The following is a 25,977-nucleotide window of genomic DNA, read 5'->3' as shown; positions in this document are numbered from 1 at the left end:
CTGCAGCACAGGGTGAAACCCAGCTGATTTCTATCAGACAAGCATTTTGTGGTGTCTGCAGCTCCTCGTAGCTGTCTGCACTGGGCATGCAAAAGGAGCAGAGTTTTTCCAAATGGCACAGTGGGCATCTGTACCACTAAGTAATCCTTCCATGAAAGTGAATGAAAACAAAAACTCTCTCTCACCTGGATGCTGCACAAAGGTCACAGAGGTTTGGGAAGGATTGGCAGGAGGGGGGGAGGGGGAGGGGATGGGAGGCTGATATTAATTTTTGACTGTTCCCTGGAACAGCCCCAGGGATTGAGAAGGTGCCAGAATTGCCCCATGTAGTCCCCAAAGTCCCATTAGGAAGGGAGAATTGGATTCTCAGTGACCATTCCTCTATTTCTTCAGCCAACGAAGCCTGAAGCAGCAACCAGAAGTAGGGTGGCTACTTTCCAACCAAGTGCCCAGTGTGGTAAAAGACACTCCCATCTTCTCCTCCTGTGGCCCAGTGAATGCAGAATTACACCCTTCAGAGTCCAATGCCTTTAGGAAGCAGCCACCTCTCCCCCACAGCAGCATTTTGCAGAGTCCAGCCCTCTGGATGGAGCAGTGGCCATGCTGAGCCCCTGATAGAGCTGGGTTTGCATGACCCATCAGCTGCATGGTCCTGGTCAACTCAGTGATGCTAAGACAGCACATCTTTCTAGGATTCAAATTCTGCCCCAGGCATGTTGCAAACCCCCCTGTCTATGAAACTTAAGTGATCTCCCAGCAAGGCAGAGGCTTTGAGAAGTTGTTCTGGACCTAAGGCAGTAGGGGATGGGTATAGCAATAAAATGAGGGCACTACAGGGATGTGAATTTATTATTTTTTTTTTTTAATGGGACTACTCCAAGAAGCCCAAATCTTTAAACCAGACCAGCCAGCTCCTGCAGTCAAAGAAACTGCTTTATCAGAGCAGTCCCAGCCTTTAAATCTGTGATACAGTCTGATTAGCCCTCAAAACATCTTTCCGTGGAGGCCAGCTGGATACAGGACTGGTTTCTCCTAAAGCAGCACGAAGAGAGGATGCCATCCTGTGGCTGTCTGGAAATACTGGCTTCCCATGTAAGCAGTGGTCCCTGACTACCCTTCCTAGTGAAGGAGACAGGCCTGTACTTCAGAGAAATAAGTGCCAATTCAGAAGCTGCTAGTAAGGTGCCTCGCTTCCTTTTCATTCTAAAATACACAGTGTTAGAGAATAGTCTCTGCTCCCAGGTAAGACTCAGGTTTGGGACACAATTGAGCTTTGCCTCTGCAGTGTGCACACGACAGTGCCGCTGGGAGAGATCACATCTGTTGCCTATTAGAGCATAGGCTTGCTTTTAAAGGCTCAGTGTAAAACATTTAATCCTCGGGTGCCCTTTAGTCACCTGCTCTCTAGCTGACCAACAAAGTGAAACCTGCCCTCATCTGAGCAGTGCAGAGGAATCACTTCAGCACAGTACTCTTCCCCTCCCTTTCCCATTTCTTTCCCTCAAGCTCTTAAGACAGAGTTGCAACTTCAAGTGCAACTTTCCTCTCCTGCTTCCCTCATGCCAAGGGGTATGGATATCCTAACGCAGCTCTGCTGAGACTCTGCCTGCCCACTTATGCAAGTAGCATGGAAATGAAAGTACAACAAAGAATTCAGACCTCACTTGTAAGAGACAACTCCCTGGCTAGCTCACCTCAGCAAAGTCCTAGAAGCCAAAGATCAGTTACTTTCTTTGCAGTATCAAGTAATGAAGAGATCACACAGACCCCATCCCCATTTTGGAAATTCCAGAGAACTAATTTTCACAGCACTAGTTTTTCCACATTGCTCTGCAATGCTACAGGCCTGAGTATTGCTCCACCTCTGTAAATAAAGCTTAGTTCAAATTGAGGAAGAATAATAATTCTGACACTCAAAGCAAGAAAGACAGAAATATTTTAAGACCTCCTTTATCTGCAGTATTATTGCTTCTTCAGAGTCTGAGGACTCTTTGAAATGTATTAGTCAGCTTAGCACTGGGATAGAAAAGGCCATTAAAGCATAAGACAATCATGTTCCAATCTGCTCAGACAAGCAAGCCTTTAAGTAAGCATCATTTGGTGAGTTCCTACTTCTCCCCTGCATGTAGCTGGTTGTCCAGAATTTAAATATCTGCTCAGGGTGAGAAAGTAAGGCTTTTTTTTTTTTTTTTTTTTTCCTCAGACCATAAAGACAACAGCTAAATGTGAAACCAGCCACTGGAGCCTACCTGAATCTCCAGCCACCCTGAAAGAAAAGCCTGAGGGAGAGTGTGCAGATCCATTTAGTTCTGTGATGCTAATTTTAGGGTTGGATGACAAACATTATCTTTTCAACATCGCTATCTATCTACACTGTTAATGAAAAAGCAGAGGGTGGCAGATGGGATGGTCACATGGAGAATTTTCTTCACAGGCTGTATCGAGCAAAGATTATACAGAGGTTTGTGATTGTGAGACACACTTGGAGGAGTGTAGCTCTTCCATTTACCTTCTTCGGGGCATCACCTGGGAGTGTGAACATTCCTTTACTGCATGTCTCCTCAGGCTTTTCTTTGACTGGGAAATAAGAAGAGACAAGCTAAATATATATCAGGATATTACCCTGGAAAAATGTTATATAGGACGTTGAGGAACCCAGCCTACAGTCTTAGCCTGTGTTAATGAGGCCTGTTGTCAGCAGCTTGACAACATTTCCCAAATCTCAGTGCTTTGACTGGAGAAAAAGTAAGAAATGCTGCACCCCAAATGATGAGGGGAAAGGAAAAGAGGTCCACTGACCAAGAGATGTGGGAGGAAACAGTCTCAGAAAAACTCTCGAATGTAAATTAGAAAGATTTCATTTTTCAGTGGGATCAAAATGAATTATTTGAAGTCTGAACTGCATGGCATTAGAGAAAGACAGAAATCAGGAGTCAGCAAGCTGGGTTTTGAGAAATAATAACATGTGTTAAAGCTTGTTTTATGAACAGTTCATAAAAGTTGCATACATTGGATCAAGCAGGTCCTTGTCACGTTTAACCAGGAAAGCTACAGGTGGCATGCTGCCCACAAGTCTCCTCCCAGTCTCTGACAGAGCACCCATCAGGAGCTCCAAAGGCTGGAAACAGGCTGGGCTGCAGATTCAGAGACTTCTGGTTCCAAGCTGGTCAGCAGCTGCTTCCAGAGTATTGGAGAAAGTCATCCAAACCTAACTTTGTTAGAAAATACCAAATTGTAATCTTTGGGTCACACACAGAGGACAATTTAAAATCTGATCTTCCTCCTTTTTCCTGGTAGAGATCTCTTCTTCCTTGCCAAGACTGACTCATTACTAGAAGACTGAGGACGAATCTTCATCTCAGTAAAAGGGATGGAGAACTCATGGCCCTTCCATGGCTCCCAGTTCACCCCCTGCAAAAAGACCATATGATTTCTTTTAGTAAAACACCTAGACCAGGTGTTTGGAGTCTGCCACTGCCCCTTCTAATGCCATTTAATCTTCCCACAGACAGAGACACTTTTTTCCACCAGATTTTTTACCATAACCACGGTCAGTATTCTAGATACTCCTAATACAAAACTAAATCTCTATCCATCCAGTCTGGAGCTCAACCAGACTTAGTTATCTTCCAGCACAAAATCAGGCAGTACAATGAGATGTACACCAAGGCACACACTGAAAGCATCTGACTTCTTTTCTCTGTTCCCCTCTGAAATTAAGACAGCTCCACCTTAGGTGTCTCTGTCCACCACAAGAAACAGATTGTGAGCTTCAGCCCTTCAGATTCTAGAAGAACCCATGAGCTTCCTTATGGGTCATTCTCCTTTAAAACAAAATGAGTTCAAATAGCGTGGGCAACCTGTCCTGCTGCAACTCCCCCCTCCATATATTTTCCCCAGGCTAGAGAAAAGAGCTGACAGTCACACAAAGCTCTGCCACTCACCTCACTGTGCTTGCTCTCCCCATATTTCCCATTGAGGTTGGCCAAGTGGCAGTTCTTGTACCACCACGCACCATGGTGTGTCAGAGCACAGTTGCTGAGAGCCACATCGTTGTCTCTGTCCCACGTTGTGAACTTCCAGCCATTGTGGTAAGTCATTGCATCTCCTAAGAGAAAGGATTTACAGACATGGTAAGAGTAAGGGTGTGCAGTGGCTCAGCCCAAGCGTTTTATGCAGACTTCATTAGGCAGAACACAGAAGGCCTGTCAGGAAAAAAGCAACGGCACGCAATGGATCTAGAAAATAATTTCTAAATGGCTGCTAATAGAGGGCATGTTCATGGACTGGATCCTCTAGGCCTGAAGATCTCAATCTCAGGGGAGTATGTTAACAAAGGATAAGTGGAAGACTATGGACAAAATAGCAGTGATAAGGATTTATGAGTGGCAGAAGCCAGCACCAGGATTACTACTGCTTAGCAAAGCCTCCTTCTGAACAAAAGCCACTTTCTTTGCACTTCTTAGCTGGGGAGCCCCAAAAGTTGCTCCCCCGTGAACTAATAATCTCATGAAAATGCTTCAGGTCTGCCTGTTCAGCTGGTGTTTCAATGGGTCACAGAGCAGCTCTCTTCCCTGTGAAAAAACAGCTTAATCCTGTCCTCAGCAGAAGACAAGCCTGGAGGGGGGACATCTCCTCAGTCTTCCTGGGAAATACAGAGCTCTCTCTTTAAAAAGAGGGACATGCAATCTAACCTGAACTAATGAGCTCCCATGCTACTGGCAAAACAAATACCTAAATCCCAGCACTTGCTCCCCTGCACGGTGCAGACCGAACAAGTCTCAGGCACTCCTCACCAGCATTGCCTCTGTAATTCCCCACGGACAGCCTGTATCTCTCTCTGCTCGAGGCAACCTGGAAGAAGTCATAGACAGCATAGGCAGACTCATTGGCTGTCCGCAGATCCACCCGCAGCTCATAGTGGATGGAGCTGCTGCTTGTGAGATTGTGCAGCTGGTCAAGACCTAGAAAGAAGAAAACTACTGTTAAAAGGGAAAGGCCTGTTCACCTTTGCAGCCCTGGAATCTCACCCTTTGGGGCCATTTTGGTTCAGGCAGCTATTTCCTGTCTATCTCCCATATTACTTGATGCTGTCATGACATTGTGCCAAGTTCGTGCTGTCTTATCCCATTTTTTGGCAAGAGATAGCAATGTCAGAAAAAAAAAAAAAAAGACAAAACAGTTTAAAGCAGCACAGGACAGACTGTGCAACAGTATTTTTCCAAGAACATTCAAAGACTCTTGCCCCAAAGACCTTGGCTTATTTAGGGCTGGATTCTCTGATGCAAGCAGTTATCTAACAAAAAACAACTGAGCACACTACTTTTTGTGTAACAGCTTGGACTGCGCATTTTCATTATCACAATGTCTTTATTCCTCCTTGAACAGGAGCATGCATGCCTGAAATAAATATTTCCAGAGTTTGCCTTGTTCTGGGACTGTTATAAATACCAAAGATGCCAGTGGAAAGACTTAGCTGGCCTTCAGAGATACTCATGGCTTAAATGGCACTTCTAGGAAAGACATAACAGCTGACAAGTCAGCACTGCAGACTCAGCAGGGTCTGACTATTTCAGCATTTAGATGCCTCTACAAAGCTAATCTTCAGCTCTTCAGCAGTCACACCCTTGTACTGTACCAAGCCAAAATTCCCCAGTGGGATCTCCAAAGCCTTCCACATAATTTTTCCAGCGTTTGTAGAAATCCAGTTCACCAGTGCTCCGCCTCTGAAACACCTGCAAGGCAAGGATTGCTGAGTGAGAGCTCATGGCAGACATTTGAGAGTCAAGGAGGGTGGGGGTGAGAAATCCTCATCCAAGTACAGGCAGAAAGGTGAAACGTTTGGGAACAGATGCATCTAGTTAAAAGGTATGCTGCAACTGAGCAGGGTGCACGTGGATTCATTGCCATTTTCTGACTGCACAGAAACACCTGGGGTGAGTACTTTGTAGTGCAAATTTTGCACTTTTCCACAAATGCCTGGGGGTAGCAAAAATCCCACTGTGATCTCAGCACCTGGACAAATCAGGCTTAGGGTCAAAACCCACAGGGACACCTAGGTTTCTAAACTTCACCAGAATCCATGGGCCATGGACAGTAATACACAATTTGTTACAGTGGATCACTGAAAATAAAAGGTGAAGAAGTGAATAAAGATATTTTTATTTGTGTAGGGAGTCAGCTATCATAGAATCTCAGATTCGTTATCTCACCCTTATACAAATTCCCCACCTCAAAGTGTCTGTGTTTCTGCCTCCAGCTTCTCTCCATCCAGGGGCATGCTCACAGTTCTAGCATTTAAAATATGATCATCAGCTGAACTGCATTAACTGTCCATAATTATAGCCTTACACAGTGGTCAAGATGAGATAACAGAGCTTAGTCAACTCATTACAAAAGACTTTTAAGTTGTACTACCTTGCCTTGCACTTTCATAAACAACTCATGTGCCTCTGCTAGCGAGAGGTAACATCAAACTGGCATTGCCTCAGTCAGCAATAATATAAGCCCTGAGTCACATTCATGACCAAGCAATGAAAATTCAGCATCCCCTTGTTTCTGAGCCATCCAGCCTTCCACGGTATTCTTACTGTCAGTCTGAAAGGGTACAACAGCATCCACTCCCTTCCTAAAATATGCTCCTCCATCACGGGAGGAGCTGAAATGCAGCAGAGTGGACAAAAAGGAACATCAGCTAAGCCCACTACCAGGTTCACTTGATGACACCCATTAAAAAAAAATTAAAAAGTAGCAGAGAATCACTCACTATCCACCCGCCTCCATCAGTGGTCATGTCACAGTACACCTGCATGGGCCTGCTGCCATTGCCATTGAGATAAATGGTGTACATGCCGCTGGAGATGTTTCCATTCTGCTGCATCTGGGCACAGTCCGCAGGGTACGGGTAGAGGAAGCTAACTGGGAGAAGAGAGAGCAAAGCTGGAGGAGCCATCTCACACCCCCAGGAATCCCTTATGAACTACAGTACTGGAAGAGAAGTAAAGAAAGTGCCCAGCTGCATCAGCATGTAGCTGGTGGCAACCTTCCTCGCTGCTCAGAAGCTGGGGCATGGATGGGGTCACCAGAAGCTGCAAGAGATGCTGCCTTGTGTTACAGTGAGAGCAGAAAGAGAAGCCCTGGAGAAGGCATTTTCTCTGCATCTCACAACCTACCCACAATTGGCAGCCTCTGTGAGGACCAGCTCAGTATAAGAGGCGCCCACATCAAGGCATGAGAATATTTGACTTGCTGGCATCCAGGCATATGTTTCCTGATCCCTGGAAACAACCTAGACAGCTACTCAGGACCACAACAGTACTTACACAACTGCTGGCCTATCATTACTGTGACAGTGCTGAAAAATCCCTAGCCCATTATCTTCTCTCATGCCCAATGGCAACTCACCAGGAGGCTTTGCCCTGCACTTGACCAGCATGGTTTGCCAGCAGCATTGACCAGTGTGGGGAATTTACTCTTGCACTATCCTGTTGGGATTCCAAAACTCTGGACAGTGTGGCATTGAACAGAACCCAGCCAGAAGACAAGACAATTTGCTTCTGATCACATTGTTTCCCAGAACAGGAATTCCATCTCAGACCTCAACCATAAAACACAACAGCTGCAGAGCAGCTCCACGGAGCAAGTGCAGCACCCAAGACCAAATCCTACCTGTTGAGAAGGTACCAACTGTCTTTCTGCTCTGGCGATCTCCCTTATAGGCCATCACAAACACAGTGTACTTTGTTCCTTGTTCCAGTCCTTCCAGCACAAACTGTTGTTCTCCAGGACCCAGCTGCACCTCCTGCCAAATAAAACAGACTGAAGATCAACCCAACTCTGTACAACGTTTAGCTTTTCTGGACCACAGTGCCTCACACTCAGTCTACTGGTAACTCAGTAACTATAGGCTTTTCTTGTAGTATCCTTCTTCAGATAGGCATATACTAGCTGCATATCTTTAAGACATGGAGGCTATTTCCTCAGGAGGAAGGTTTGATGCAGGGTCTCAATAAACACTGTTAGAATACTGAAGACACCGTGTCCCTGGTTAGTGCTGCTTTTTCATGTAGTAACAAGTTAGAAAGGGAAAGTGAAGCAGTAAAACTTGTTCTCTGCATCCTGAAGATCTGCTGGAATGGTATTCCACAGAGTCTCTTCTACTCTGAACAGTAGCACATTTCCTTAGGCTCTGCCTCCCCAGGCTAATAATAGCACAGATTCCACCTCAAAATTATTTACCTGTGGTCCATATACCCACAAGATTCAGATGTCAGAGCCTATACCCATAAGGGTGATGTCAGTAAGTTCTGCAGGGCTGAGGAATTCACTGTACCTTGCTAGTGCCATTTTGACCCTGGTAGGTGAGAATGTAGCCATCAATCTGTGCTTCAGGAGGAGCCCAAGTAACTACACCAGTAGACTGAGCCACATTTGATACACGGAGGTTCTTGGGAGGATCAATCTCTATTGAAAAAGAAAAAAAAAATTCAAGTCCCTTTGCATAAAAGAAAGACAGCAATTCCTGTGCTAAACTTGGGCTGAGCTTTGCAGTATCTGATCCTGTGAACTGGAAACTACAGAAGTCACTCAGTGAAGTTTGCAACAGAAGCCTAGACCAACCGTGGCAAGATCTGTTACAGATTTGGTTTGTGGTTTAGTGAGCCCTGCATCTGGCTCAACTGTACAGAGACTCCCAGGGCCTGGAAGCTCCTGACTCATCTGTCTGAGAAGTCTGAGAATTATTTTTAAGCAACACTAGTTCACAGCAGGTGTCAAAAAGCATCTGTCTTATAAGATACCCATAACAGGGCTCCAGTCTTCCCTCGTGATAAAACCAAATTGCTAAGCTCATCTGGAAGTAATAACAGTGGAAGCAGCCTCTCTCAAATTTTCATCCTATGCTTGCTATTCTGGTGTTTTGGGAACATCTTAGAGAAAACAACGTAAGCAGTAGGACTGTATGGCCTTCCACATTTTAGAAAGAAGGCATTTGGTAGGCAATGCTAGCCTTGAGAGAAGAGTGCTCCAGCCCTGAAGAATGCCTGAGTTTACAGCAAACTAGAACTGAATAATTCAAAACACTTCCCTGTTCCTCCATAGACCTCCATGGGAGGTGACAAGCATGCAGCTTAGCTTGCTCATTGATTCAGTTCTTCTCTGTATAAGCCAAGCAATAACACTTCTCAGATCTTGGAGAGGGTTATGAGAATAATCATAATAATGATAATAATGCAACAATGAAATATTACAAGTTATGAAAAGGCCATGGAGGAAAACAAGGCCAATATTTTGGCCTTTATTAGATAAACAAGAAGAATAGAACAGTACAGCTTCTCTACATTCCTTGAGTATGGGGGTTACTGCTTAAAAAAGACATAAAAACAGGAAAAAAAAAAATCAAAACACCAGAGAAATTGAATCAAAGACATTAACTCTTAAGTTGACACAATGTGCTGCTTAAAAGTTGAGCTATTCATTATAAATTAAATCCACCATTCACTGAGACAATCATTTGTTTGTTATTAATCAATTCCTACGCCACACAACTGCTTTAAATTAATGACTCAATTCTTATTACACGTGTAATGTTTTATTACTCATTACATGTGTACCACTCGATGGACAGAAGAGGGAGCTAAAAGGTGCCAAATCCAACACGAGAAGCAAGTGTTGGGAAGCACAGCCTCCAGACAGCACTTGAATTTTACAGCGCTGTTCCTGCAGCTTCCCCAGGTGAAGGATATAACTGCAGAATAGCTCCCTGCTACAGCATATTTTAGGAATGTTAGTGAATAAACAGCCAGCACCTAGAGTTAAAAACGTGTCTGTTTTTTTCAGAAGTTGGATTGTTTTACCAAAGGTGTCACTTTTTTTTTTTTTTTTTTTTTAAATACCACCAAGATGGGGAGAAAAAAAATAATAATTTTATGGGCATGGATATTTCTAAAACACCCCAACTCAAGCTAAATGCATTCCCTCTCTGTGCAATTTCAATTCATGTGAGATTTCCAGGTGCATCCATTTTCATTCTAGTTCAAAAAAAAACATTTCAATTTGCTTAAATGCTCCTTAAATTTTCCAGTTAAAGACAGGCTTAGACATTTGGCCTTAAGAGATATCCTTTTATTTCCATGTGCTGCCCTTGCCCTCTGCAAGCACTGGGGATCAGTCTGGCATCTTGCCCTGAATTCAAGCTTTATCTTTTCTATCTTACACCAGCTTGACTCAGAAACTAAGAAAAAGAGCATTAGCAAGGCCAACAGATATGGAGTGACCCTGAAATACTGCCAGAACACCATCATCCTTATAGCTGATTGAACAAGATAGATTTAAGCCTGTTTTGCAGTCTCCTAGGACAGTCTAAGGTCATGAGTCAAGCCATTATTTTTTAACTGCCTCCGTGTCTAAGATGGTTTAACTTTGGCTGTTAAACTTCTGTTATTGTTAGGCTTGATAGCAGCATACAAAGCACTGCATGCTTTTGATTAGGAAATGAAATAAGCTGTGTACTCAGCTGTCACCACTCCTGTGTTCTGACATCTGTCTCTTCTACAGCAGCCTCTAATAGCAGTTTCTGCTGTGTCAGGCTATAATCATGCACTTATCTCCAGAATGTATTTACCACAGTACATCTTCATTACCCAGTAATGCAAAGAGAGATCATGAAATGTAAATTAACAAAGGAGTGGGGTTCTTCTACTCTGCTTCTCTTCTCCCCACAGTTACCTGTCAGCGCATCAGTGCTTGCCCTCTTGCCCTGCATGCTTCCCAGCTCTGCCCAGAGATGAATGGTGTACTTCATGCCTGCTTTCAGTCCTGTCAGAGTTGTAATGTTCTTGGCCTTCCCCACTTCTATTTCTTCGGTGCCCCCATCAGCAGAAGTGTAGCTCACAATATACCTATCTATGGGAGCTCGGACGCTATCCCAGGAGATTGTGGCTGAGTCTTCTGTCACTTGGTCAGTTACCAGATTCTTTGGGCTGTCCAATTCTAAGAAATAAAGCGTAAAGTATGAAGTATAAGTAACTAAAACACACACAGGTTGCTCTTAAAAGCTTTGGCTTTCTATAGCCCCATCATACAGATGATGGGCACCGTGTCTGCCTTCAAGCTAATCAGGATAGTGAGACCTGTGACCTTCTATATCTTTTCCTCATTTCTAGGAAGCTGCCAGTCAGTCAGTTTTCAGCCTAACTAAGCATCCAGATCCTGCAAGCAAAAGCCTTCATGATATGAAGTGAATTACTGATACTTAAGAGACTTATTCTGGGCTCAAAAAAATTCTTCACCCTCTTGGGTTATGGAAGATGGGTAAAGTGGAGGCGTTTCCTTCCAAGCCTTGATTCACTGGCTAATGCCATTCTTATCAGTGGCACATAATTTTAAGTAGGATTCAACAGCAGTATTATATACTGTGGAACGACACTCAGCCACACCTGCAGAGCTCAGCATACCTGGAGACCAAAACACCAGCACATATGGCTGGTAAATGAGGGCTACAGTGCTTTAGCAAAGCATAATGAAGCTCACACTGGTCTGATAGTTCCTAAATTAACAGATCAGTTGTTAGTTCCTACAAGTAATTAAAATGTTTTCTCTTGACTTGAGAGGAGGCAGTATTTGTGCCTGAAGCTTGAAGTGCCTGTAATATGAATGTTTCCACATCATAGGCAAGCACAAGATAAATTACTGTCTAGTACGTGCTGCAACAGAAGGAAGCAGGCATGGTAGAAACAGATCACCTTCACAACACAGGATAGAACCATCAGGATTCTTCTAGAATACCTGTCACTGCCTCAGTGCTGGTCCTCTTGCTCTGCTGCACTCCTTTCTCTGCCCAGAGGTAGATGACATATTCAGTGCCAGGTTTCAGTCCTACCAGAGTTGTGGCAGTGTTGTTCTTCCCCACTTCTATCTCTTCAGTCTCACCATCAGCAGAGGTGTAGTTCACCACGTACCTATCTATGAGAGCCAGAACCCTGTCCCAGGAGATGGTGACTGTGTCCTCTGTCACTTGATCAGTTACCAGGTGAGTGGGGCTGTCAATTTCTGCAGAGAAGAAAAAGTCAAGAATGCAAGATGTCACAGTCAGGCTGGGCTGTGACACCACAAGACTCCTTCCCCTCTGAGGCTGGTTTCTCCTTTTTTTTTTTTTTTTTTTTTTTAAGAGACCCAGGTACTCTTTTACTCATTTCTCTTCAGCAGTCCCTGATTTAGAGCATGGCTCTTGTAAATGCTTGTAATGGATACACTCAGCTTCACAATGTTATAAGCCAACAATGGGCAGAGCACTATATCATCCTTACCAGGACTGACAGAAGAGAGAACAAAATGGTAAGAACAACTGAGGAACTTGGATGAATTATCCTGTTGCAAGAAAAAAAAAAAAAAAAGAACATCCTGCATGCTGTTACTCTCTGCACTTCAAGTTCTCTATCTGCAAAAAGGAACTGAGCATTTATTTAACCCTTGAAAAAGGATAAAGCAACAAATGAAATAAGACTAGACAAATACATGATTGATGCTAGAATGGAATGGCATCGTTTTCACAGGTGAAGACCACTAATACACTACTAGTAATCACCATGCAGCCTATCTGTAGTACTGTACAGATGTATACTGGTAATTACAATCTCTCTGTGATAAAGTTGAATGGGCTTCACAGCAAGATACAATCTTTGGGTTAATGCATCTCCTGAGCTTGAATTTCCCTCTGTCACGAAAATGATGGGTTTATTCAATGTTAAGGCAAAACCAGGCTGTAGCTTATACTCCCCACTTACTGCCCTCTTACCTGTCACAGCCTCAGTGCTGGCCTTCTTGCTCTGTTGTTCTCCCTTTTCTGCCCAGACATGAATAACATACTCCATGCCTGGCTTCAGTCCTGCCAAGGTGGTGAAATTCTTGTCTTTCTCCACTTCTCTCTCCTCTGTATCCCCATCAGCCGAGGTGTAATTTACTCTGTATCTGTCTATTAAAGCCCGGACTTTGTTCCAGGAAACTGTGATTGCATTCTCTGTCACTTGGTCAGTCAACAGTTTAGTTGGGCTGTCCATCTCTGTAAGTAAAACTCTTTGTTAGAAGTTTCAGCAAAGCACTGCAGTAATCACAATGGTCTAAAGATAAAGACAACATAAGTTTTATAGGCAGAGGCAGTATATTTTATTAGACTAATATATATTTTGAAAAAACAGATGAGCTTTGGAAAATTATTCTGTGCCCAAAGAACTGGAAGGAGCTTGTATGCACACATACATTTGTAGGTAGTCAATAGAATCTGCTCCTGCATGGCCACGTGAGAATACATCAGGCTTGATTATAAAAACTGAGCAAAGCAGTGCTTTGAGAGGCTTCCCAAAAGAGCTGCAGATGCTGCTCACATGCCCTTACAACTGAGGATCCCTATCACCACATGACTGTCCTGTTTAGGAGATTTGATTCCCCACACAATTTCTACCTTATGCCATGAATACCAATATATTTCATTTTTCCTTTTTAACAAACACTGTCATGACTGACTCTGCAACACTTCTATGATCTCACTTTACTACTGGGCAAGGTCACAAGAACAGCTTGGAGGTGGTTGATGGTACTTTTAAGACATTTTTAATGTATCATAGTTCTAAGGCTTTAGTTTTCATTGTGTTTAACCATTCTCTGTACTGACAAAACTAGTGCCAAGCCATAGTGTCCCCATAACAGGACTCAAAGAACCTTCTGCTAAGCTGGAGACTTATCAGTCACGCTGATAAGAATTAAATGAATTTTTTGACTTGCTAAACTTGGGCAATACAGAAGCTGTACTGAAACAAGTAAAATTAATAAAGGTGTTTGAAATTCAGACCCAGTTTACTCCTGCTGTCACTGCAACTTACCTGTCAGAGCTCTGGTGTTGGCTTTCTTGCTTCTGTGGGGTCCCTTCTCTGCCCAGATATGGATGGTATATTCCATGCCTGGCTTCAGATGCAATAAGGTGATGATGCTGTTTTCACTGCCTAGCTCTATTTCCTTGGTGTCTCCATCAGCTGAGGTGTATCTCACCATGTACCTGTCTATGGGAGCCTGAACTTTATTCCATAAGACAGTGGCTGAGTCCTCTGTCACCCGATCTGTCACCACATTGGTTGGGCTATCAATTCCTGAGAACAGCATTTTGAAATGCAGGATTAGGAAACTTCATATAAATTAGACCACTACAATACCTCTCACAGCATGAGAAACTGAAATTTCTTCAAGATCCCTTTTGTAATATAATGAATAGCTCAAAAATGTTTTGCCATATTTTTGAAAAGCCTGAAGCATCAATGAACTGACAGGTTTTCCAGACCTGTTTAAACATTCAGCATCTTCTACTGTTCAGTTCACAGTCTAATAAACAGGAAAATGATGCTGGAGCCAGGGAATACAGAAAGGAAGAAGAACTTACCCTCTTCCTTACTGCTCCCAGGTTCAGGGGCCAAACAAATCACTAGCAGCTAACAGCTGCAAAGCAGTCAGCAGCAGCAGCTATACCCAGACTGGAAATCATGTGTATGTGATTTCAGTGAGGTCATCTTGACAATCATCTGGTTAGGGAACTCAGGAACCAGCAAACTACAGGACCTACCTCCTAAGCTCATTTCAGATTAAGAGTAAAGTAGGTTTAAAATCAAGGGCTAGGTTTAGTGTTTAATAAACAATAGAGACAAGCTTAAATGAGGTAATAGCAGCCCTGACAGCAGTATGCATGAAGAAACAGTAAACTGAGTACCTTTCACATTGTGACCTTGATAGAATTGTCCCCAAAACCTGTAGTAAAACCATTACCATAAAAGAAACATTCCACCTACCTGTCCTGCCACTCACTGAGATTGGTTTACCCTCTGTATCATCTTTCACAGGTATGACAGTAACCTCATACTCCATGCCAGGTTTTAGGCCTGTAATCAGAAGGCAATTTTTCTTAAAGAAAGCTATTTTGTTTAGCCTCCCCAGTTCTAGGTTTGTAGCAGAGAAGCATTTAAAAATGTAGATATCTATCTAAAGTTCCTCTTGTCTTGAGAATGCCTTGGAAGCAGTCTTGGTTCGGTCTTGTCATTAGGGTCCATATTAACTATAGTGAGGATTTCTGTAACATTGGTATTTCCAGTTCTGAAATAGAAGAATATACTTTATTTTGTAACAAGGATAGAATTAAAGCTGTCTGTCTTGAAAGATATCCACAGTGCATAGAGAATTTCTCCCTGTTGAAGGACTCCCAGCAGATCTCATCCTGGCATACAATAGTCTCAAGGTGAAGGAGAACACAAGAGAGAAGAATCATCTCATAAGTATGATAAAGACAAATCACTTGTACCATCTCTCCCTGCCCAATACGGAATAGTCACAAGTACTCACCAGTCATGATGTGTCTGCTCTTGGGGTCACTGCTTTTTGGTACCACGACCTGCTTCTCATCCATGTCCACCAGGGATCTGAATTTCAGCTTGTAATAATCCACATCTGTTGGTGGGTTCTCCCACTCTACTTCCAGGGAATATTCCATCTCCTCCGTCACCCAGACGGCATTGAGTGCAGATGGGACTGGGAAGGACAGAAAAGTGTGCCAGAAAGAAGCAGCACAAGCATCAAAAGGTAAATATAAGATAGGAAGTTGCTAAACAGACCTCCTCCCTCCTCAGATGACTATTCTGAGACCTAAGCCACTTTCCTTGGCCAAACTTAAGATTTAACTGAGTATGGCACAACTACTGTTTCAACAAGAGTCATTTCATCCACGATAACACTCTGATTCAAGAGTTCTCTGGCTCTCAGCTCCCAACCTGTTATGCTAGAGCTAAGAAAAAATGTCAAAATAACCCAACTTTTCCATGTTTTTGCCAAGTGCAGGCAGACAGCATGCTACCAGCTACTAATAAAATGGCATTCAGTTATAGAGTGGCTGCTTCAAATTCAGTCTTTCCATACCCAGCTTGCTGTTCTCAGTAGCATCTGATTCATTCAGTCCTAGGAGGAGACTATGAGGAAAGTTTACTACTGAAGGCATGTCTGGCAAATGACAGCTAGAAAAGATGCTCTCCCTAATTTGAAGTCCCTTCCTCCTCCAGTCAAACAGTGCACTATTCTTAATAATACGTTGGCTTTCAGTATGCTTCCTGCAGTGGACAACATCACTGATTCCCTGGTATTCAGAAGTGTCTATGCCAGTCAGATTTGGAAAAGATAAAGGAGACACAGGAAATTTGCAATGCATTGAGTTCCAGAAATACAGATCTAGAAGCAGATTCACCAGAAGAGAACAATAGCAAAAAACTGAGATAGGATCAGAAAGAGGTACTGCTCTCCAGCATTCAGACAGGATGCTCCAAGCTTGCAAAACCAAACCATTTACTGTTTGCTTAAATCTAACATGAAAGACCTACAGATTTTAACTCTGAAAGAAAGGTCTCTCCATTCCTACCTGTACTTGCTTCTAGATGCACGGGCTCACTGACAATTCCCTTCTTCACATGACGAAGTGTGACATTGTATGTGGTGCTAGGATGGAGACCCGTAATCTCATAGCTGAGCTGCTCTTTGGGCATACTGACTTGTTTCTCCAGTGTCTCATGCCCCACTGGGTAATAGCTGATGAGGTAATTATCCACATCAATCGTTTGATCCCAGCTGACAGCCATGGAATCCTCTGTAGCATTCAACAGCTGCAAGTCCTGAGGAGCAAGCACTAGAAGAAAAACAAACAAAAACACTGCAATGAGGATGATGGGTTACAATCTGGTCCAGGACTCAGTGAAGTCACAAGGATTCTATTTCAGTGGGCTGCAGCAGAAGACAACTTGTTGCTCTGTGAACGGATGAAAAGGCTATCATACAGAAGTCCTCTGCATATGGACAGCTATAGTTCCACTAAGAAGTGCAAACTGAGACCACTAGGCTCTGCAGAGACACAAACCCATTCAGTGGCCACGTGCAAAGCAAACATTCACCTCCTTGTCGGTCTAAGTAAAAAAGTTACTATTTTATTATTCCTTTTATGGAGTGGAAAGTAACTCCTGGAGAGTACCAAGCCCAGGAGATGGGAAGCTCCTGGCCTGAAGCAAAAGGTTTCCCACAGACCCTACTAATTCATTCTGAGGTGAATTAGGAGGACAAGTGGCTGCAGGCCATGCCACACATCCTTCTTGGGCTCTGCTTGTGCTCATCAATCCCTCCCCATCAGGTGGCTGCTCCTCCAGAAGCAGACTGAGGCCCTAATGGAATACATGAGCAGGCAATGAACAGCACATTCATAGATTCAGTGATGGCACATGGGACCTGTCAGGGATCTTACTGTGCTGAGAGTAGCCAGCTCTGCTTTATTTTCTTTCCTGTTTTCCTGATTATAGCATCAAAATAGTTCCTCATTAGATCCATGTCACGCTGAGATACCAAAAACAACTTCTAAGGATGTTTTCATTTGAAATTCCTGTTTTATTCATCTACAAATATCCCACAAGACTATCTTTGAGCAGCCAGCAAACTGAAACTCCAGAAAGAGCACAAGTCAATATCTGCCATTCAGCATGCCCTTCTCATCAATTTTCCTTTGCAAGGCACTAATTATACTGTTGCATGCTTGGTAGTAAATTCTAGATGAGCAGACATGCTGGTTACCATGGCAACATACAACAAGATGTTTTTTCATTATCTGAGATACATTAAAAACAAACAAACAAAAAAGAACAGTGCTCAATTTAATCCCAGGTTACAAAAATCTAATCCAATGGAACAGAAAAGGAAAAAAGGCAATTTGGCAGCTATAGAAAGGGGACAACTTGACTACAGGTGCTGACACAAGAAGCATTTGACTTAAAACTTAAGTGGACTTAAAACACTTTCACTGGGAGTGAAAGCCTATTGCTTAAGAACAGCAGCAAAATGGACTGTGCAATATATATTAGCTCTGCTGTGCTTGCTCACTTGAATACAGGCCCCCTTCACAGCCTATAAAACAGCTGCAGGCACTGTGTAAGGAAGATGACCCAAGGTTGGACCCAGCCAGCCCCTTAGAGAGGCTGCATTGGGAAACAGTTCTCTGCTTGCTACCTGTGTAAAGGTGCTGGCCTGAGCTGCAGATGCCAGTCTGCTAAAAAGATGGGAGAGTGCTGCAGCCATAAGAAAAATGAGTAGTGCAGAATGGATAGCAGGAGTGAAAACTTCCATGTGCAGCTCTTGTTTCAGTGAAGAATTTGAGCTAGTAGGCTGTATAAACGGTGAGTCTCTAAGCAGACAGGTTGAGTCTGAGAGGTGAGGGATGACAGGGAGCATTAAAGACTAAGGTCATTGCAAACCCCTACTGAGCACCAGCTGCTGCTCAGTATGCGGCTGTTACTTACCTTTCCTTTCTGAGCAGCTGTGGAAGATTAGACTGAGCACAGAAGGCAAGGTGGCTTTCAGGGCAAAAGGTTGAGTGTTAAGGCCTGCAGTATCAGCTTGTGGTTATAGGGAGATTATAGGTTTTTCAGAATATACACCAAGCTATCCAGCATTGAGCAGAGACTGTTGGATGCACACTTCAAGGTGAGCTTATTCCACCTTCTCAGGCAAATCCTTCTGCCTCATAATAGGGTATTGTAAGAGTTTCCTAAAACCCTTGCTTTCAAAGGGTGGTTACTTAAAGGCTTTATGCATCTTTCATCTAACAAGTTTTTATCAAATCATCTACCTTATCAGCAAGCAGCACACCCTACAGCAGCCATAATTTCACCTTTTATTATCTCACTTATATGTCAAGAAACAAAGTTCCATCTTTACTTACAGGATCTGTACATTGTTATGCTCTCTCCTTTAGTCACTATCTACATGTTTGTGCTAGCTCTGCCTTAACCTGTGTTTTCCTATTTTCTCGATCCAGAAACATTTTCCAGGTAATTTTGAAGACATGAGGCACTCACAGCCATCCCTGAGTACAATCCCAAGAGAAACTCAGAGGGGACTTTAGTGATTCCAGGCCTGGCTTGCCCAGCGCTTCCTCAATGCAGAATGAAAGTAAGGAGGGAGGGAGAAATAACTCACAAGCATATCTTACCCTGGGAGCAGTCAAGGCCAAAGAACCCCTCATGGCAGTAGCACTCTCCTGTGTCACAGAACCCGTTGCCACTGCAGTCCCCGGGACATCGTTTCTCGCTGCAGTCCTCTCCAATGAACTCCTCATAGCACATGCAGACCCCTTTAGCCGTGTCACAGATCCCATTGCCGCTGCAGTTCTCAGGACAGAGCTGCTGGCTGCAGTCCTCACTGAAATAAGGCTCATCACAGATGCACCTCCCTCCATCACAGCGCCCGTGGCCACTGCAGAGGTTGGGGCAGGTGGGGCGGGAGCAATCACTGCCCTCCCAGCCCTCTGCACACTTACAGCTGCAGGTCTCATAGAGGAACATCCCGTGACCGCTGCAATGCGTGACGCCTGGCCAGAGCAGCACCACAATGCACAACAGCAAGGGTGATGCACAGAGAAAAAAGAAAAAAGAAAATAAACTGAGGAACAGAGCAATGAAAAGGTGCGTTCAAGGTCAATAAAGGGAAAGCATGACTATATGTGGGCTGAAGAGGAGCTGAAGATCACACGGCCCACATGCCCCTGGTCCAAAGAGGGTCCTGCTCCCTCTTGTCTTTCCCAGTGCATTTGTCTGGAGTCAGCAGGAATGCAAAATCCACAAACACACCAATCAATTAGAAAGCTTTCCACAGCCTCTAAGCTGAGCTATAATTTAAGCTCACCACTTATCATCACTGTTATTATGAAGATGGAAAGTTCATTATTCCCATGTGCTAAGCAGCTAAATTTGATAGAGAGCAAGTGGCTGCCAGAAAAAACATCACCAGGAACTGCTCTTCTTTTAGACATGCTTTGAGGAGGAAACAAAACTACCAGTTCTCAACCAATGCAAAATTCTGGAGACAGAAATGAGAAAGGAAGACAGCAACAAAAACTGCCTCCTTCACCTTTCACCCTCCCTCAGAGTTCCATTTAATCTTTTGCTCACCCATGTGAAACTCAGGAACTCTTTCCTTCCATTGCTAGGAGATGACTGGGGGAGATTTCCTCTGCACTGGTTCTAGAAGTGGTGTGTCCTACCACATTTTGGGACCTTTAGATTTCATTTCCGATCACAAAACCACCATTCTGTCTGCAGGACTTGAGCTTCTCACTCTCATAACCCTTACAAAAGGATTCCAGTCCCCATCTCTGCAGAAAACAGGCTATATGTAGAAGATAAAAACAGATACTTCAATTGTTACATACCCTGGCTTCCCCCACAGCACTTCTGAGGGCTGCAGGCTTCTCTCAGCTCTGCAACTTCTTTCTCTAGCTTCTCCATCCTCTCAAGAAGATCTTTAACATGGGCCAGAGTTTCACAGCTCCCTTTGGGTGCATGCACATGGATGTTGTGCCTAAAGATGATATCCTGCTCTTCATTTTCCTCAGCCTCACCAGGATCTAGTTGCACCCCACTGCTTCCTTCGTGCTGCAATGGATCTGCCTCCACCTTGATCTGGGAGGATGTGGGCAAGTCAATCTTGTAGGAGTGGCTGAAGGATATTCTTTGACCACTGCCGGTGCAGTTTTCAGAAGCAGGAATTTGAATGGCAGATGCCTGAAGAGTACAACATAGCAGTATCCCAATGGGGAAGGCAAACCAGCTCTGGAAATCCATCCAGTCAGTTTTCAGAGGAAGCACTGACCCCTAAACAGCAAAGCTGCTTTCAAGAAGAAGGAAAGAAAATTTAAGAAATATGATCATAAAGCTGGTATTCATGATTTTCCACAAGTAGTCTGCTTTGATTCAGCATAAAGTTGGTTAGTACCTGCAAAAGAGTCACAGTGTATGAGTTAGATCAAGAGTGCTTCTAGACCGCCCTGACTGGGAGCTTTAAACTTGTATTTCTTAAACAAGACTCGGTACTGCAGTCCAACACAACTATTAACTGTGCCATAACCCTTTTCAGCCCCATGCAGCTAAAACAGTCTTCTAGCTGTGCTCCAGATTACAATTACCAATGTCTTCTGGTCAGAGTAAGCAATCTCCAGCAGCACCTCAGCTAGCATGGCTTTCAACCAGAAGCTTGATAGCCTGTCTATGAGAAGATCTTCACTGAGATCAAACAAAGGGTACTGATTTCATTTTATTTTTATATTAATAAATAAGGCAATAATCTCTGCTTCTCATTCACAAGCAGCACTTTGCTTTGTTAATCTTCTCCTTCCTCCATTCAGCACTTACCTAGCAGATTTAATTTCCTGCAAGAGGAGTGGGGAGAAAGGGTATGTTGTGCTGCTGAGGTAGGGCTTCTTCCCTGCCTCCTTCATTTCCAAATCTGGAAATGAGGAGCCAGAATCCAATCCTTGCCCCAACAAAGCACAGACAAAATCCCTTCTCTCAGCACTAAGTGCTAAGCAGCATTCTGGGTTACAACATGATGTCATTACTAAGTAGGGCTTCCTGAGAACCACAAATTGATCTCAGATTTTCCTCAGCCTGGAGATCATTTATGAGGAAAAACCCTCAGACATATGGATTTCTGTCAAGCATAATGAAAGAGGACGACAGCTATTTTGGCTTCTTCATCATGTAATAAAGAGATTTTCCCCTGCTGTTAAAAAGAGCGGGTTTAACTGACTCATTGTGGAGAATATCATGTCATGCACATAATGAGCAACAACAGGAGACCAAGGAAAGGAAGAATTTAGGAAAGAACGTCTAGAAGTCAGGTCTGTGAAGCTAGAAAATATTCTCCTGAGGAAAGGGGTGGAAGAATCCCTGCTCACAACTTTCACTGTGCAAAGCACAGGATAACCACAGCTGGAGAGAACCTACAGTGGAAGATTTCATCAGCCTAGCTCTGCAAGCTTTTCTCCATCCCAGATCAGCACTTGAGTTCTGGGGAAGATGCACGACTGGAAGCTGCTATAATCAAGGCAAGAGCTGATGAAGATCTGGCTGTGGGTACCAGCAGAGTGTCACCTGATGATGCGGGTGGAGATGGAACTGAGGAGAGAAAAGATCAAAAAAGATCAAATTGTGAGCATCGGGGAACTAACCATGGTGGATGATTGACGAAAAACTGCCTCAACAAAACAAGTTCATAGAAAAAGAAAATAATTTCCAGAGATCAGGAAGCCTTCCCAAACAGCAGAGTAGAACACGTATGTGGGCACAGCAAGAGTTACACAAAGCAACACCAGAAGCAACACAAATTAAAGCTGAAGGAAAGCAGACAGAGAAAAAGGAGATACAATGCAAGAAGCCATGGACTGAGACCTGAGCTTGGTAAGTGCCAAGGTACATCGTGCTATTTTTGCAATCCTGAGCCAGAACAAACACTGCCAAGTTGTAGCACAGTACCAGACACAGAGGAGTTGGCAGTTTCCTAACTGCTGAGTTAGAAAAGTGGGCATATCTAACCATCCTAAAGCCACAGGAGGGTCCTCAAGGAACACAGGAGGAATAATAGATATTCTGCTACACTAATTCTTTTGCAGTGTCTGGTAAGCAAGATGTATTAACCCTTCCCACAAGAAAATTGCTCCTGACACGATATATACTCATTAGAAAATGTAGAGAGGCTTAGCAGTAATTTCACTTTTGTTAGTTAGGATCAGCATTCTGAGATCAGTGTTTTATAATGATTTGCCTGGCTCCCTTTTGTTAAATCATTAGTTTCCAGCATCAGTCAATTGGCCTTTGCTGAAGCAAATCTTTGTTTTGTTGAATGTATAGTTCAAAAACATTCAGACATCTGTATTTGTTCAATTTTACTTACCCACAGAATTTCACATTTTATAACTGGCATAAATAATAAAGTAGTATTATTGTGGAAATAGTACTGTATTGGCTTCCACCAGCAAGTCTGTGAAAAGGTGCATTAGAAAGCATAGAAAGAGCTTTTCTGCAAGAAAACAACGAACAATTACTAATAGTGTTTGTTGTAATTATATACAATCACCATCACACAGAAATGAAAGCCTAAATTGGAAATTGCCAGGAACAAGCACTCTAAAATAATTAACTGGCAGGTTAAAACCTTACCCTGTTAAAGTCAATGGCAAAACTCACATTCACTTCAGTAGCTGTGGTTCCACTGTGGAGGAGACAACCTGTGAAACCTTAATTCCTTTGTCTGGGAGCAATATTAACTACTACTCCATACACTATACATTTTGCAGCAATAACACATCTGCCTAACAGAGGATTGCTGATGTTTGTGCAAAGGCTTTCAGAGCCTTAAATGGCAGACATGTACTACAGGATGTCAAAGAAAGAATGGATGGGTTTTTTCTATTCAGAAACAAGAATCTCAGGCAAAAATTAAAAAAAAAAAAAAAAAAAAAAAACACAAAAAGACCCCACAACAACAACAAAACTAAAAGATTCCTCTTACCCTTCAAGTAATTTCAGATGCCCTTCTGATATATCTGCCACTTGAAGAGCCAATCTGAGCAAGCTGAAAGCTCTCTCCTCTTCCCAGACCACCTCACCAGTCCCTGTAGTGAATTTAAGTCCCCATGCATCAGATGGAAGGAACCAATAAGGTCTCTTAGCGTTTGCATAGAGTGTTTCCCCCACTCAGTCTATCCTACCAGCAGAAAAAGAGCCTGTCCTGTTCATTATATGCTCCACCCCAAATGCAAAGCCAAAAAGCCTTTCCAGACCTGTACATGTGGCAGAAAACATCTTGGCGTGGCTATAGGAACCCAATATTCACAAGCACTTCGAAAAAACTAAAAGATGTGAGATTTTTGCATAGTCAGCACCAAATGCAAAAACGATATACTTTTAAAGGAGAGCAATACATAAAAAAAATTACAATTACCTGGGAAATTAAAAAAAAAAAAAACCAAAACCAAAAACTGAAGGACTTAAAAATTAGCAAAAGAAGTAAGCAAAAGAAATGCCAAAGCCATTACTTGAGTACCCAGAAGATGATCTCAGGCACATATGTTATACATACCAGTCTTTAGATAAAACCTATCCAAAGATTCCGATCAGTTGCCTTACTTTCCCCTAAGAGAAACTGTCTGCAAAAACCTCAGGATGGCAAAGGCTATCTATGCACATGAAGACTTTAACATAGCTAGATGGAGATGTGAACTAAAACTCTATTTCTCACATCAAAACAAAACACTATAAACTCAGAAGGAAGCTTTGCACCACCCCTCCCTCTCAAAACCCTAACTCACACCCTGGACAATAACCAGCTCTGACACACAACCTAACTAGGAATCCCACCAAAAATGGATCACAGCTCAGTTTCCTTCACAGACTCTTCCCAATCCCACTCACACAAGGGCTCTGTTCTGTTCTTCTCTCCAAACCCAAACGCTAACCCTAGGTAGTGAATAGCTTCAACACCCAGACGTACAAAGCTCCCACCCTAACTAGGGAACCTACGATTCAAAGTAGCTTCTGGTACACCTCATTTTTCTTTAGCAGATCCTTCCCAATCTCACTGACACACAAAGCACTCTGGGCTTTCTCTCTCTCCCAAGCTGTAGAGTAAGGGAAGGCAATGATATTGCTTTCTATCAGAACAGAAACACGCTTAGTTTTCATGAAGATATGTTCAGAAGATGACCTACGAATAAGCAGCTTACCCTTTCCAAAGGCCACTAAAGTCTTCAGAAGAGGCAACCTCCAAATAGAGAACCTGCTCCCTTAAATGAGAGTGAGGAAGGGCAGACCCTAGGTCTACCCACTTCCAGTCATGCAGGTGTACTGCTTGTACCTGTGTGCCCTGGGTTAGCTACACCTTCTCACTTGCTACTCAATCACTGCTTTAGGCCTTGACCTAGCAACCCCCACACACCAAACAAAATCTAAACTGAACCCTAAAACTAGTGATTAGCTCCAACATCCATCCAAAGTAGGGATCCCACCAAAAAAGGCCCACATATCTGAACTGCTGGTACAGCTCAACCTTCTTTGACAGCCTCACTCACACAACAGATATGCACTTTCTCTGTAGAAACCCTAACCCTGAACCCAGACAGTGACCAGATCCAACGTATGGGAGAAATGCACTTTCTTTCCAAACTCTAGCCAGAATCCAAACGTTAAATCTCATCCAAACAGTAAACCTGGATAGAGACCAACTCAAACAACCACCCAGTCAAAGCTCCAACATCTACTCTAGCTCGGGATCCTACAAAGGTGGACCCACAAGTCAAAGCTTCTGGTACACATCAAATTTCTTTGGCAGACCCTTCCCAGCACCACTCACATGGGGATGTGCAGTTTCTCTCTCTCCAAATCCCAAAACTAAATTGAACCTTAACTCAGACCCTAGCCCTAGATAGTGACCAACACTCATCCCAAAAAGGGATCCCACCAAAAACGGCCTACATCTAAGAGCTTCACGCACACCTCATCTGTCTGGACCACCTAAGAAGCACACAGACACCAAAGGGAAACATAAAAACATACTGAACAACTGACAGTGCGTTCTAACATACAGATGCCCTTTGATTACATCAAACGCCTTTTGATAGATTGCATCTGATTCCTTGTTTAATTTTCCACGCCTGTTTTCTATGACTGGTTTTATCCGCTGGAAAGATGCAGAAATAAGAAATTATGAACAATATCATCTGGGAATTAATCTTGATTTTTTTCTTCCTGAAAACAACAGTGATCTTCCATGATCACACAGCACTTCACTGAGCAGCAGTCACCAGCACCCTAAGCTTTGAAGATGCTCACAGAAGCTTTGCAGCCCACAGGCTTTGTAACAGCAGGACAAGGGGAAATGGTTTGAGGTTGAGGGAGAGAAGGTTTAGATTGGATGTCAGGGGGAAGTTCTTTGCTATGAGAGTGGTGAGGTGCTGGAACAGCTGCCCAGAGAGGCTGTGGATGCCCCGTCCATCCCTGGAGGTGTTCAAGGCCAGGTTGGATGGGGCCCTGGGCAGCCTGGGCTGGTGTTAAATGTGGAGGTTGGTGGCCCTGCATGTGGCAGGGGGTT

The 25,977-nt window shown here is 43.5% G+C and overlaps 1 protein-coding gene across 4 annotated transcripts; it reads right to left on the bottom strand.

Moving 5' to 3' along the window:
• Positions 1 to 884: 884 nt before the first annotated feature.
• TNN (tenascin N) lies at positions 885 to 25,936 on the bottom strand. 4 transcript variants are annotated; one of them, XM_090145939.1, is made up of 17 exons: positions 24,614 to 25,936; positions 20,264 to 23,503; positions 19,046 to 19,423; positions 16,439 to 16,702; positions 15,376 to 15,561; positions 14,829 to 14,918; positions 13,875 to 14,138; positions 12,794 to 13,057; positions 11,785 to 12,048; positions 10,726 to 10,989; positions 8,333 to 8,463; positions 7,669 to 7,801; positions 6,767 to 6,918; positions 5,639 to 5,735; positions 4,797 to 4,964; positions 3,945 to 4,108; positions 885 to 3,411 (listed from the first exon to the last, which is right to left on the bottom strand). In XM_090145939.1, the coding sequence occupies exons 2-17, from the start codon at positions 20,673 to 20,675 to the stop codon at positions 3,265 to 3,267; spliced, it is 3,378 nt and encodes a 1,125-aa protein (XP_090002065.1). In that variant the 5' UTR covers positions 20,676 to 23,503; positions 24,614 to 25,936; the 3' UTR covers positions 885 to 3,264. The 4 variants fall into 4 exon arrangements, with proteins under 4 accessions (XP_090002065.1, XP_031451416.2, XP_090002067.1 ...); XM_031595556.2 differs by lacking the exon at positions 24,614 to 25,936 and having other exon boundaries at positions 20,264 to 20,718; positions 23,401 to 23,816; XM_090145941.1 differs by lacking the exons at positions 20,264 to 23,503; positions 24,614 to 25,936 and having other exon boundaries at positions 19,046 to 19,254; positions 19,373 to 19,424.
• Between the last annotated feature and the right edge of the window lie 41 nt (positions 25,937 to 25,977).

This window comes from Phasianus colchicus, chromosome 9 (assembly GCF_987193195.1).
Source record: "Phasianus colchicus chromosome 9, bPhaCol1.hap1.1, whole genome shotgun sequence".
In the NCBI taxonomy this organism is placed as follows: Eukaryota; Metazoa; Chordata; class Aves; order Galliformes; family Phasianidae; genus Phasianus; species Phasianus colchicus.
Note: the sequence above shows the minus strand (reverse complement) of the source record. Positions and strands in the feature narration are given on the sequence as shown.